Source organism: Mauremys reevesii, linkage group 5 (genome assembly GCF_016161935.1).
Source record: "Mauremys reevesii isolate NIE-2019 linkage group 5, ASM1616193v1, whole genome shotgun sequence".
Classification (NCBI taxonomy): Eukaryota; Metazoa; Chordata; order Testudines; family Geoemydidae; genus Mauremys; species Mauremys reevesii.
The window spans coordinates 140214354-140227824 of record NC_052627.1 but is presented as its reverse complement, the minus strand read 5'-3'; the positions used below and the strand labels follow the sequence as shown (position 1 = coordinate 140227824).

Below are 13471 nucleotides of genomic sequence, written 5' to 3'. Positions count from 1 at the left end.
TGGGGAGCACACCTAGGCGATGTTCACACGCAAGGCACCTGGTCCCCTCCGGAGCTCTCCCTACACATCAATGTACGGGAGCTCCGGGCGATTCGGTTGGCGTGTCAGGCCTTCGAAGCCCATCTCCGCGGCCGCTGTGTCACCGTGCTGACGGACAATACATCCGCGATGTTCTATGTCAACAAGCAGGGCGGGGCACGCTCCTCCCTGCTTTGCACGGAAGCGCTTCGCCTGTGGGACTTTTGCATAGCCCGCTCCATTCACCTATCAGCGTCGTTTCTTCTGGGCATTCAGAACACACTAGCCAACCGCCTCAGCAGATCCTTCCTCGCACACGAGTGGTCCCTTCGCCCAGACGTGGTGCACACGATCTTCCGAAGGTGGGGATTTCCCCAACTAGACCTCTTTGCGTCGGAGACCAACAGGAAGTGCACCCGGTTCTGCTCCTTCCAGGGACGCTCCCGCGGGTCCCTGTCGGACGCGTTCCTTTGCTCGTGGAAGGATCACCTCCTATACGCCTTCCCTCCGTTCCCACTCGTTCATCGGGTGCTCCTAAAGCTTCGGAGGGACAAGGCCCGTCTCATACTGATCGCTCCGGCCTGGCCGAGACAGCATTGGTACACCCTGCTGCTCGAGCTGTCCGTCCGGGAACCCATTCCTCTCCCGTTGTGGCCGGACCTTATCACACAAGACTTCGGCCGGCTCCGCCACCCGGACCTCCGCTCCCTGCATCTTACAGCCTGGTACCTGACTGGTTGACTTGCGCGGAGCAGACCTGTTCGCGGGCTGTTCAGCGGGTCCTAACGGAGAGCAGGAAGCCGTCAACGCGGTCCACCTATCTAGCAAAGTGGAAACGCTTCGCTATTTGGTGCGACCAGAAAGGCCAGAACCCCTTTCTCGTCCCTATTCCGGTTGTCCTGGACTACCTTTGGTCCCTTAAGGAGCAAGGCCTCGCGGTCTCCTCCTTAAGGGTACACCTGGCAGCTTTATCTGCGTTTCGCCCGCCGGTTGAGGGACGCTCCATATTTTCCAACCATATGGTCTCCCGCTTCCTCAAGGGGTTGGACCGGATGTTCCCACCCGTCCGACGTCCGACGCCGGTCTGGGACTTGAACCTGGTGTTGGCCAAGCTCATGGGTCCACCGTTTGAGCCTCTGGCGTCTTGCTCCCTGCTTCATCTCTCGTGGAAGACAGCCTTCCTCGTCGCGATAACATCGGCGAGACGAGTCTCCGAGCTCAGTGCCTTGACTGTCGGTCCCCCGTATACTGTCTTCCACACGGACAAAGTCCAGCTCCGACCGCATCCGGCCTTCCTCCCGAAGGTCGTGTCGGCCTTCCATATGAACCAGGACATCTTCCTCCCGGTGTTCTACCCGAGGCCGCACGCCTCATCTCGGGAGCAGCGGCTTCACTCCCTGGACGTCCGCAGGGCCCTCGCCTTCTATATCGAGCGCACAAAGCCCTTCCGGCGTTCGCCCCAGCTCTTCGTTGCAATTGCGGAGCGTATGAGGGGCGAACCGATCTCCTCACAGAGGATTTCTTCGTGGGTGACGGCTTGTATTCGGGCGTGTTACGATCTCGCTCGAGTACCACCGCCTCGACTGACGGCCCACTCTACTAGAGCACAAGCCTCTTCGGCTGCCTTCCTGGCCCATATTCCAATCCAGGACATATGCAGAGCAGCCACCTGGTCCTCCGTCCACACCTTCGCGGCACACTATGCGTTGGTGCAACAATCAAGAGACGATGCAGCCTTCGGCTCCGCGGTACTGCACTCCGCCACGTCTCACTCCGACCCCACCGCCTAGGTAAGGCTTGGGAATCACCTAACTGGAATGCATAGGAGCAATCACTCGAAGAAGAAAAGATGGTTACTCACCTGTAGTAACTGGTGTTCTTCGAGATGTGTTGCTCCAATCCATTCCAGACCCGCCCTCCTTCCCCACTGTCGGAGTAGCCGGCAAGAAGGAACTGAGGAGCGGACGGGCCGGCTGGGATATATATTCAGCGCCATAGCGGCGCCACTCCAGGGGGCGCCCAGCCGGCCCGCCGGGGTTGCTAGGGTAAAAAAGTTCCGAATACCGTGCACGCGCGGCGCGCACACACCTAACTGGAATGGATTGGAGCAACACATCTCGAAGAACACCAGTTACTACAGGTGAGTAACCGTCTTTTACCCCTTCATGTAACACAAGAACCAAGGGTCACCCAATAAACTTAATAGGCAGCAGGTTTAAAACAAACAAAAGGAAGTATTTCTTCACACAACACACAGTCAACCCCTGGAATTCATTGCCATGGGATGGTGGGTGTGACGTTGCACCCCATAATGCTTTATAGAAAAATGCTTGAGTGTAAATATGACACAACTGGGATATGTTTTATGCTAGATATGCCATGTAACATACCTTTGCAAAGGTTATGTTCTACTGAATGTATTCATCCTATTCGTATGCATGTGTCATTTTTATATCTGAAGTTATGAGCGTTGGCTCTATGCTTGTATTTAAAGTGTTTGCTGTAGGAAGCACATAAGGCAGATTTGGTCAACATAGTGTGAAGGGGTTATTCAAGTAATTGAGAGTACTTGGCTAACAATGAGAGACGCCGATCCACATCTGAGCTTTCCTGGGAACTTTCAAACTAACATGTAAACAATGGCATCAACCTGTAAAGAACTGAGTCATGCATAGACATGTGACTTGCCCATGTGACTCCAAAACTCCATCTTGTAGCTACGATTCTGCACAGGAGAACACAAGGGGTTTCCACCCACAAGAGAAAGACTATAGAAGGCCCTGGGAAACCCCTCCATTTTGTCTTCAGCTGGCTCAGAAGATAGCCTCTCCACCCCAAAGAGATGCCTGAAAGAAACTGAAACAAAGGACAGTAACTACAGGGGTGGGAGTGATTGCTGGACCCAGACTAGGCGGAAGTCTAGTTTTTAAAAGAAGCTCATTGGAACATCTCTGAGGGTAAGATTTACCTGTATTTAGTTTCTTACTGTATTAGGCTTAGACTTGCATGTTGTTGTTTTAATTTGCTTGGTAATTTACTTTGTTCTGTCCGTTATTACTTGGAACCACTTATTTCCTACTTTTTATATTTAATAAAATCACTTTTTACTTATTAATTAACCCAGACAAGTAATTAATTCCTGGGGGAACAAACAGCTGTGCATATCTCTCTATCAGTGTTATAGAGGGTGAACAGTTTATGAGTTTACCCTGCATAAGCTTTATACAGGGTAAAATGGATTTATTTGGGTTTGGATCCCATTGGGAACTAGGTATCTCGGTGTAGGAGACAGGAGCACTTCTTAAGCTGTTTTCAGTTAAGCCTGCACCTTTTGGAGGATGTGGTTCGGACCTGGGCCTGTGTTTGTAGCAGGCTAGTGTGTCTGGAACAATCAGGCAGGATACTGAAGTCCCAAGCTGCCAGGGAAAATAGGCTTACAGGTAGTCTCAGCACATCAGGTGGCAGTCCCAAGGGGCTTTCTGTGACCCAAACTGTCACAGTGTGAAGGCCAAAAGTATAACGGGGTTCAAAAAAGAATTAGATAAGTTCATGAAGAATAGGTCTGTGACGCTACACCCCATATTCTCCATAGGGATATTGTTATGGTATGAATATGGTATAACTAAGATGGGTCATGTGAGGTATCATTAGAAAGTTTATGTTTTACTGAATATGATTATCCTATTTGTATGCGTGTCTCATTTCTGTATCTGAAGTTAGGAATATTGACTATTGTGATAGACCCAGGCCAGTTGGGTACAGCAGAATAGCAGAAGGCAGATATACTGGCCACTGGATTAACAGTTTTCTGTTTCCTGACTGACCAGAGCAGGGGCTGCTCCAGCCTAATGAGAACACCTGACTCTAATTAAGCTGTAAAGAGTCAGGGGAGGCCATTCAGTTAATGTGACCACCTGACTCTAATTAAGGCCCTGCTGATACTATAAAAAGGGCTCACTCCAGTCAGTCAGGGGAGTCAGGGAGCCAGAGGAGAGGAAGTGCGGCTGGTTACTGAAGACACCCTCAAACCATCGTTAAAGGAGCCCTAAGGTGAGGGTGAAGAAGGGAGAAGCAGGAGAGCTGTGGGGAAGTGGCCCAGGGAAATGTAGCAACTCTGGCAGTGAAAGGTTGGCTGCCAACAACTGCTACCATTAGGGTCCTTGGGCTGGAACCCAGAGTAGAGGGTGGGCCCGGGTTCCCCCCAACCCACCACTACAGGAACAGCTCCTGGAAGGGGAAGTCAGGTCCCTGTCAGGACAGGAGGCTGAACAGAGACTGTGGGAGTTCTCTCACCAACCTCCTTGCAGCCTATGATGAAAAGGGCTCAGTAGACTGTAACCCTGGCCCTAGAGAGAGAAGGGCTCCGTGGAGGGTCACAGTGAGCCACTGAGGCAGCATAAACCGCCTAGAAGCGCAGGACCCACGGGAGCAAGGCCAGAGCTCTGCCACATTCATTCATTCATTCATGCCCGTCACCCCAACCGGGGTATGGGCCGCCAACAACAGATCTCCATAGTCTTCTATCCTGGGCCATTCGCTCTAGCTGGTTCCAGGTATAGCCCATTTTTTTGCTATCAAACTGAAGGTCGCGTCGCCAGGTATTTCTTGGGCGGCCTCTTTTCCGCTTGCCTTGGGGGTTCCACTGCAGTGCCTGTCTGGTGATGTTGGTTGGCTGCTTGCGTAGTGTATGTCCTATCCAGCCCCACCTTCTCCTTCTAATTTCTTCCTCTGCTGGGAGTTGATGGGTCCTCTCCAAGAGGTGGATGTTACTGATGGTGTCTGGCCAGCGGATCTGGAGAATCCTTCTGAGGCAGCTATTAATGAAGGTCTGGATCTTCCTGGTGGTTGTTTTGGTTGTCCTCCAGGTTTCAGCTCCATACAGTAAGACTGATTTCACGTTGGAGTTGAACAGTCGAATCTTTATTGCCAAAGACAGCTCTCTGGAGCTCCAGATGTTCTTGAGCTGTAAGAAGGCTGCTCTTGCCTTACCAATCCTTACTTTGATGTCTGCGTCTGTGCCACCCTGCTGGTCGATGATGCTACCTAGGTAGGTGAAGGACTGCACTTCTTCCAGGGGGCTTCCATTCAGTGTGACTGGGTCGTTGCTGATGGAATTGATCCTAAGGATCTTGGTCTTGTCCTTGTGGATGTTGAGGCCAACCTGTGATGACGTGGCTGCCACTACGTTGGTCTTCTCTTGCATCTGCTGTTTACTGTGCGAAAGGAGTGCAAGGTCGTCGGCAAAATCCAGGTCATCAAGCTGGGTCCACAATGACCATTGGATTCCATTCCTACGCTTGTAAGTGGATGTCTTCATAATCCAATCGATGACGAGAAGAAAGAGAAGTGGTGACAACAAGCATCCTTGTCTGACTCGGTTCGCACCTGGAAGCTGTTTGTGAGCTGCCCTCCATGGATCACTCTACAGTGTATGCCGTATGAATTCTTGATCAGGTTGACCACCTTTGCTGGGATGCCATAGTGCCGAAGGAGCTTCCAGAGGGTCTCTCGATCCACGCTATCGAATGCTTTCTCATAGTCAACAAAGTTGATGTACAACGAGGAGTTCCACTCCATAGACTGCTCGACTATGATGCGGAGCGTTGCTATCTGGTCCGTGCATGATCTGTTCTGCCGGAAACCTGCCTGTTCATCTCGTAGCTGTGGATCGACGGCATCCTTCATTCTCTCTAAGAGGACTCGGTTGAAGACCTTCCTGGCACCGACAGGAGTGTGATTCCTCTATAGTTGGCACAGTTGCTGAGGTCTCCTTTCTTGGGGATTTTGATGAGATATCCCTCTTTCCAGTCAGCCGGAATCACTTCTTCTTCCCATATTTTCTCAAAGAGGGTACAGCATTTCCACTGAGGCATCCAGGTCTGCTTTCAGGGCCTCTGCTGGGATATCGTCAGGTCCAGCCGCCTTCCTGTTCTTCATCATGGTGATGGCTTTTCTGATCTCGTCTCTGGTTGGTTTATCGCAATTGATTGGGAGGTCCTCGTTGGCTGGGTCGATGTCTGGTGGATTTGGTGGTGCTGGTCTGTTCAGGAGTTCCTCAAAGTGCTCCGCCCATCTGTTCATCTGTAGTTCTATTCCTGTTATAGACTTTCCCTGCTTGTCTTTAACGGGACGTTCTGGCTTGCTGAATTTTCCAGACAGTCGCTTGGTAGTATCGTACAGCTGTTTCATGTTACCGCTGTATGCTGCCTGCTCTGCTTCTGCTGCCAGTCCATCCACATAATCTCTCTTGTCCTTCCTAATATTCCTCTTCACTGCTCTGTGGGATTCAGCATACTCTTTTTGAGCTTTGGCCTTTGCTGCTCTAGTCCTGCTGTTGTTGACTGCTGCCTTCTTCTTCTTTCTGTCTTCTATCTTTGTCAAGGACTCTGCTGTGATCCACTCTTTCTGCTGGTGTTTCTTAATTCCAAGCACTTCCTGGCATGCTGACCTAAGTGTGTCTCTCACTTTCTGCCATCTGTTGAGTACACTGTCTTCCTCTTCCTCAGACCGATCCTGTAGTACTGAAAACTTATTCTTCAGCGTCAATCCAAAATCTTCCTTGGTCTTATGGTCCTTCAGAAGGTTGACGTTGTACTTCGCTCTTCTGTCTGACGCGTCTATCCAGTTCTTCTTCAGCTTCAGCTTCAATCTGGCCACCACTAAGTGATGGTCGGACGCCACGTCTGCTCCTCTTCTAACTCTAACGTCCTGCAAGGATCTTCTGAACTTCTTGCTAATGCAGACATGGTCGATCTGGTTTTCTGTCATGCCTGCTGGCGATACCCAGGTACTCTTGTGGATCCGCTTGTGAGGAAAGATGCTGCCTCCTATGACCAGATTGTTAAGTGCACACAGATCCACAAATCTCTCTCCATTCTCACTCATCTCTCCCAGAGCATGGGTCCCCATGACTTGTTCGTATCCTGTGTTATCAGGTCCAATTTTGGCATTAAAGTCTCCCATAAGGATGGTAATGTCTTTGTCTGGGAGAGTCTCTAATATTTTCTGGAGTCTGTTGTAAAAGTAGTCTTTGTCCTCCTCTTCACTGTCATTGGTTGGAGCGTAGCACTGAACAACATTCATCTTAATCCTCTTCATTTTAGTTCTGAAGGATGCTGTGATGATCCTGGGACCATGTGCCTCCCAACCAATCAGTGCTCTCTGTGCCTGCTTGGACAACATGAAGCCTACTCCTGTGTGTGGTGTGCGTCGCTCTCTTCATGTCCTGAATACAGCAACAGCTCTCCTGTCAACAGTCGTCTCTGTCCAGCTTGCGTCCATCTTGTCTCGCTAATGCCTAGTAGGGTCAGGTTGTTGCTCCTCATCTCTGCTGCAACCTGCGCCGTCTTTCCTGACTCGTACATGGTCCTCACGTTCCATGTGCCGATGGTAATCCTCCTGGCTGCAAGAAGGGTGATCGGCTTAGTGGCTTCCTCGCGGCTTTCACCACCCAGCGTCATGCATCTTCGAGTTGAAGACCCTTCTTTTTCCAGGCTAAAAGTCTCTGTTAACTCTATTGTTGGCGTTTCTGTAGCAAGCTGATTTTTACAGGGTGGAGTTGCTAGCCCCACGCCCAACCCTCCTCCTTTACCCTGACTTGGGACAGGCAGATGGCCCCAAAGGACCTCTCTGGTGGAGTTGAGCTCTGCCACACTATGTAACAATTGCAAATGTGTGTGTACTTGGGGGGAACACCTACCAGACAGTAGGCAATCAGCCTTAATGGGCCGTTTTTAGACGGACAATAGAACTTTGAAAATACTAATCTCCCACCTTCCTGAGAAGCTTCCTGGGATGTTGCTTTGACACTGCAGGGTCATGGGATGATGTCACCTGGTATGAAGTAACGCCTTGGACACTGCTGGTATTTTTCCACTGGAAACAAAGGATTCCCACCTTATGTAAATCCTACTTAAGGCTGGGAAGTGAGTCAATCAGGGCTCTTCTCCATTGCCTTCCCGGCCAAGAAGGGAGACGGCTGAAAGCACCTGAAGAAATAAAGGAACTCAGCTGGGGAAGGTAAGGGCTGAGGCCAGGCTGAGACAGGGGTCTAGCCTGTGAAGAGACATAACTGGAACTCTGAGCTGCAGGAACTCTGCAACCTGCCTATAGCAACCTTGAGGGTGAGAAAATTCTATCTGTAACCTGTTTCTTTAGTGAATTAAGCTTAGGCTGCGTGTTTTGTTTTATTTGCTGAGTAATCTGCTTTGTTCTGTTTGCTATCCCTTATAATCACTTAAAATTTACCTTTTGTAGTAATAAACGTATTTCTTGTTTATTTCAAAATCCACTTTGTGCAATTCATATCGGGGGTGGGGGTGGAAGCTGTGCATATCTCCCTCCACACTGAGGGAGAGGGCAATTTTTATGAGCTTGCGCTGTGCAGCTCTCTCTACACAGTGCAAGACACTATTATTTTGGGTTTACATCCCAAAGGAGGTGTGCACATGAGTGCTGGGCTGAGTCCTCCCACAGAGGACTGTTCGCAGGCTCTGTGTGATTCTACAGGTGGGTGTGTCTCTACCTGTGTGTGTGTGAGAGCCTTTCACAGCAGCACAGAGTAAGGGAAACCTAGGCTGGTTGGACAGGTGGGCTCAGTGGGACCCTAGCACATCTGGTGGCACTGAGAAAGCGGGGTCCAACCTGTCACAAGATCTACCAATGACTATTAGCCAAGATGGTCAGGGACAGAATCTCATGCTCTGGGTGTCAGTAAACCTCCTAATGCCAGAAGCTGGGACTGGACGGATGGATCACTCGACAAGGGATGAATCACTCAAAATTGCTCAGTTCTGTTCATTCCCTCTGAAGTATTTGGCACAGGCCAGATACTGGGCTAGATGGACCTTTGGTCTGACCCAGTGTGGCCACTCTTAAGGTTCTCTTAGGAGAAATGGATGACACAAGCCTGCAAGGCCCTGAACATTGGCTAACTGGTCAGGTCAAAGGGGCAACACTAATGTGAGGAGTGGGATAGTTTCCACGGAGAGAGATAAGCTAGTATTCCTGTTAAACTAAGATGGAAGAAATACTGGAGGTGCTCTCAGAACTCAAAGATGGCCAAAAGATGTTAAAGCAGGGTCTGGAAATTTCTCAGAAGGATTTAAAGAAACTTATGGAGGTTTCCCAGAAAGGACTGAAAGACGACTTGTGGTCAGAGATAAAATTTCTGTTGGGACTGCAGCTATCAAGTGTCTGGGCAGATTTGGGGTAATTGTACCTCCATCACTAGACTGAAATGTCATGTGGTACCAAGGATATGTCAACACTATTATCTTGATCAACCACACTTGTAATGTTATCAATAAAAGATATCAAGTTAGTTTGAGAGGCTCTATCTTCCATAAACCCACATTGATTGGCATTAACTGCATTACCCTTCTTTAATTCTTTATGATTCACGTCCCGTATCAACTGCTCCATTGTCTTGGCCAGAAACGATGTCATGCTGACAGACCTGTAATTACCCAGGTCATCCCATTTACCCTTTTTAAAAATTGGCACAACATTAGCTTTCTTCCAGTCTTCTGGAATTTCCCCAGTGCTCCAAGACTTATTGAAAATCAACATTAATGGTCCTGCAAGCTCCTCAGACAACTCTTTTAAATCTCTTGGATGCAAGTTAACTGGACCTGCTGATTTTAAAGATGTCTAAGTTTAGTAGCTTCCATTTAACATCCACTAGTGATGGGAAGAATGTTATCTTCACCATATGATAAGACTGTGACAGACTGACAATATCTATAATATACTTAACAAACCTTCAAGTATCAGAGGGATAGCCGTGTTAGTCTGGTTCTGTAAAAGCAGCAAAGAATCCTGTGGCACCTTATAGACTAACAGACGTTTTGCAGCATGAGCTTTTGTGGGTGAATACCCACTTCTTCAGATGCACTTCTTTCGTATTCACCCACGAAAGCTCATGCTGCAAAACGTCTGTTAGTCTATAAGGTGCCACAGGATTCTTTGCTGCTTTAACAAACCTTGTGGAATTAAGATTAACTTTAATTCAATAAAGTGTAACATTACTGAATTAGGGTTAACACCTTTGCAGTTCATTGTATTACAAATGCAAATGTTTACACAGTACTGTGAAATTGTATGGAACTTCTTTAGTAGAATGACAAGATTAATACAATTTCTGGACGTTCAAAGGTCTTTCTGGAACAATAGGTATGAAATGAATTTCCTTAGGAAATACCTTGAGGTGAGGGGAATGCAAATCCTCCTCCTTTGAAGCCAATCTTTTGAAGATATGCTGCGAGGAAAGAGACCCTTTGTATACTAACTACTTGCTTCTGGAAACTCCAGTTCAAAGAGCCCTGAAGTGTATAAAGAGGAAACTGAACATGTTATGAGTGTGCTTGTTTCAAGCTGAGGATCTGATGAACTTGTAACCACAAGGTGTCGCTAGGGTGGGAAATTAAAAGTCTGCACCTGAGCAACTTTCCTAACTTCTGATTCATATTCATTAACAACTAAAACCCCATCTTGTGCTTCATCTGTTAGGACACTAATCCATAAGCAAATTAAAGACGTATTATTCTTCACACAAGACTTCAAGAAATCCAATAAGTTTAGAAAATGAAGGTGTGATAGCCCTGGCCAAACCCAATCATAGTGCACATCTGAACTTCTCAGTCATACAGTTCTGCTGATGCACCACAAATCCAACCCACAGAGCCCAGACCCACGATTACAGTCCCAGTCTCCCCAGCCCTCGCTCGGCAGGAGCCCCATCTCCACCACCACCTCAAACTCAAGGTGACAGTAAATGTAAGGATGGGGGCTGAAGTGAGAAGCAGGTGGGCTTCTCCCAGGTGCTCTGGCTGCCCCTACTCTTCCTCTCTCCTCCTGTATTTCAAAACTTCCCAGAGGAATGCTCACCAGCTCAGAGTCCTCCCTGTGCTGTCTCTCTTCTCCACTCTGATGTGTCAGCTGCTCTTCTGCTCTCTGGAACCAACAATATCAAACAGAATTCATCTTTACAATCAAGCTAAGAGTCATTATCATTGGCTCATTTCACCATGAGAGCTACGGGCAGGGCTGTGCTTCCCTTGTATACCCTTCCCTCTCTGGGACACGTTTCCAAATGCGGCATGGCACCTGCTGCCCTTCCGAGAGGAAAGCTGTCTTACTCCTAGGAACGTTGGTACAGCTCTCTGCTTCAGGCTGGAAGGAGGTGGGTAAGACCCTCACACAGGATTTTGGCCTGGCTGAGGTGACGGGCTGCTATGTTAAAAGGGACATTATACTCAGGCCTCTTCTGCCAGTCCCACTGAGTAGCCAATGCTGGCATCCTTCAGAAGGTGGATGTCTCAACCAGCTCCACTCTGCTCATCTCTGTGTCTGCCAGGGGAATACTTGTATTAGAGAAAGTTGGGGCTCAGAGTGTCCAGGCCTTTTCCTCTCACTTCACCCTATAAAGGAGCTTCTTGAGCAAAGGGTTGTATCATGTACCCTGAAGTGATGTATTATAGGAGCCTCAGAAAGTTGCAGTTGAAGGGGCAGGAACCGGAGGGTTCAGAGGATATGGTCCTGTTGGTCTAATTAGAGCTGCTTTTGGCTAATTTTCAAAGGTAAATGGGTCAGAAGCAAGTTTGATGGATGAGGGGCACTCCCGGTGCTGGTGGGTGGCAGCTCGTGAACACCAGGCTGCCTGTGTAGCTAACACCAGTGGTGCTGACTTTGCAAAAGTTACTGGTAACCCCCCTTAGCAACTATTCAGGCCGCCACTAAAAAAAAGCAGAAGCCTCACGTACACAGTAACCTAAACTTTTAAACTGTCTTTTTTCCTCTGCTTTAAAGCAAAAAAAACGAGCTCCGAGCCGGTTTTCACTAACCAAATAACAGTTTCACGGGGTCTAGCAACCACCAATAAAGTGTTAGCATGGCATGGTCTTTATCTAAAAGTATATAAAAAGTTTGTAAAGTTTGTATAAAGCAGAGTTCTTTGTACCTGAGTACAGAACTCTCCTTTTTTCTGCAAAATAAAGCATCTTTCCTTATCCCTGTCAGGCTGTTATTGGCTCTCAGCTAAACAAACCCAATATTTCGGTAACAGTTTCTGGCAACCCAGATGGGACACTCCTAGCTCGGACATCGGACTCCGGACGGCTGCGGCGAACTAGGAGCGGCGCCACCAGGGTGTTTAGCCCTTCTTCCTCACTTCCCCGCGGCCCCTGGGGTTCGTGCTCCGATAAGGTGAGCCCTAATAGGATAAGGAAACGCTATCTGGTTTTCTGGTTCTGGTTCTGTTCTGTTTGGTTAACCAGTTAATGTTTTTCTGCTTTAAAACAGTTGGGCATTAGGTGTGTGGGCAGAACTGAGCCTGTCGTTCGTAATTCCTCAGGGTGAAAGCCATAGCGTGCAATAAAGCTCTGAGGTTGAATTGAGATCCTTCTGTCCCGTCCCCTGTAGCGGTCAGTGTAATTAAAGTAGAAAATCCTGGTTTAGGCCATAATTCCCTCTGCTCTCTGTTTAATTCTCTGGTTAAATGTTAAAAGACAAATGGGTAAGTCTCAAAAACCCCCCTAAGGTTAGCCCTTTGAATGACATGTTAAGTAAATGGCCCCTACCTGATGTTCAGAAAGGAATGTCAAGGAAGCACTTTTTACAACTTTGCGCCCAGGATTGGCCAGCCCTGGGAACTACACGGCCCGAGTTTGGCTCCTTTGATATTCCGACTTATTTAACCCCTTTGCGCCTAATATTAAAAAACCAAGCACCGGGGCAAATGGACTATTGGTTTTTGTAGGACGATGAGGCTCATCGTCGCTTAAAGAAGGTACAAATTCAGGCCCCTCTATTCCCGAAAGCCTCGGCCCCTCTCGAGGCCGATTGTTGGGAGGATATACCCCCCATGTATTGTCCTAAACCGCGGCCACCCCCAGCGGTAGCACCACCAACTGCGGCAGACCCGGCACCCTCCTTTACAGGGCCTAAAACAGCAGCTGTACCGAGACAGGATCCGCCACCAAAAACTAAAAAAGCCACAATTCAAGTCAATAAATCAGCTAGTGAAGCAACCAGCAGTGGGTACATTTCTTCCCTGTCCACCGTCCTTAGCCCGTCCCATACAAGACAGGGAGCAGTCTATAAAAAAAATGCAGTTAATATTCAGGCACCCCTCCAAACCATCCCGGTTCCCACAATGGATGGGAATGTCATAGACCGTTATGTTCATATCCCATTTAGTACTGCGGATTTTATGAACTGGCAAGCCACTATGCCTCGCCTTAAAGACGACCCAGACGTCGTTCATAGGCGATTCCGTGCCATTTTCCAGTCCCATAATCCTCACTGGCGGAATGTGGGCCAGCTTCTAAACTGCCTATTGCGTACGGAAAAAAAAGAGCGAGTCTCAAGGGGGGCCTGGGAGGCTGCGGAAACTGCCAGTGACAGGCGCAATATTATAACTCTCGCCAACCCGGCCCAATGGAACCCGAATGAT

The 13471-nt window shown here is 48.6% G+C and overlaps 1 protein-coding gene across 6 annotated transcripts in view; it reads right to left on the bottom strand.

The window, feature by feature from the left end:
- The window catches only part of LOC120406127 (dedicator of cytokinesis protein 2-like), a 317936-nt gene that overhangs the window by 154460 nt on the left and 150005 nt on the right, over window positions 1-13471 (bottom strand). For 5 of the 6 annotated variants that reach the window (XM_039540455.1, XM_039540456.1, XM_039540459.1 and 2 more), the window contains one exon: window positions 10906-10971. The exons of the other annotated variant lie outside the window; for it this stretch is intronic. In XM_039540455.1, coding sequence (XP_039396389.1) covers window positions 10906-10971 — 66 coding nt within the window. The remainder of the gene's footprint in view (window positions 1-10905; window positions 10972-13471) is intronic. 6 annotated transcript variants of the gene reach the window in all.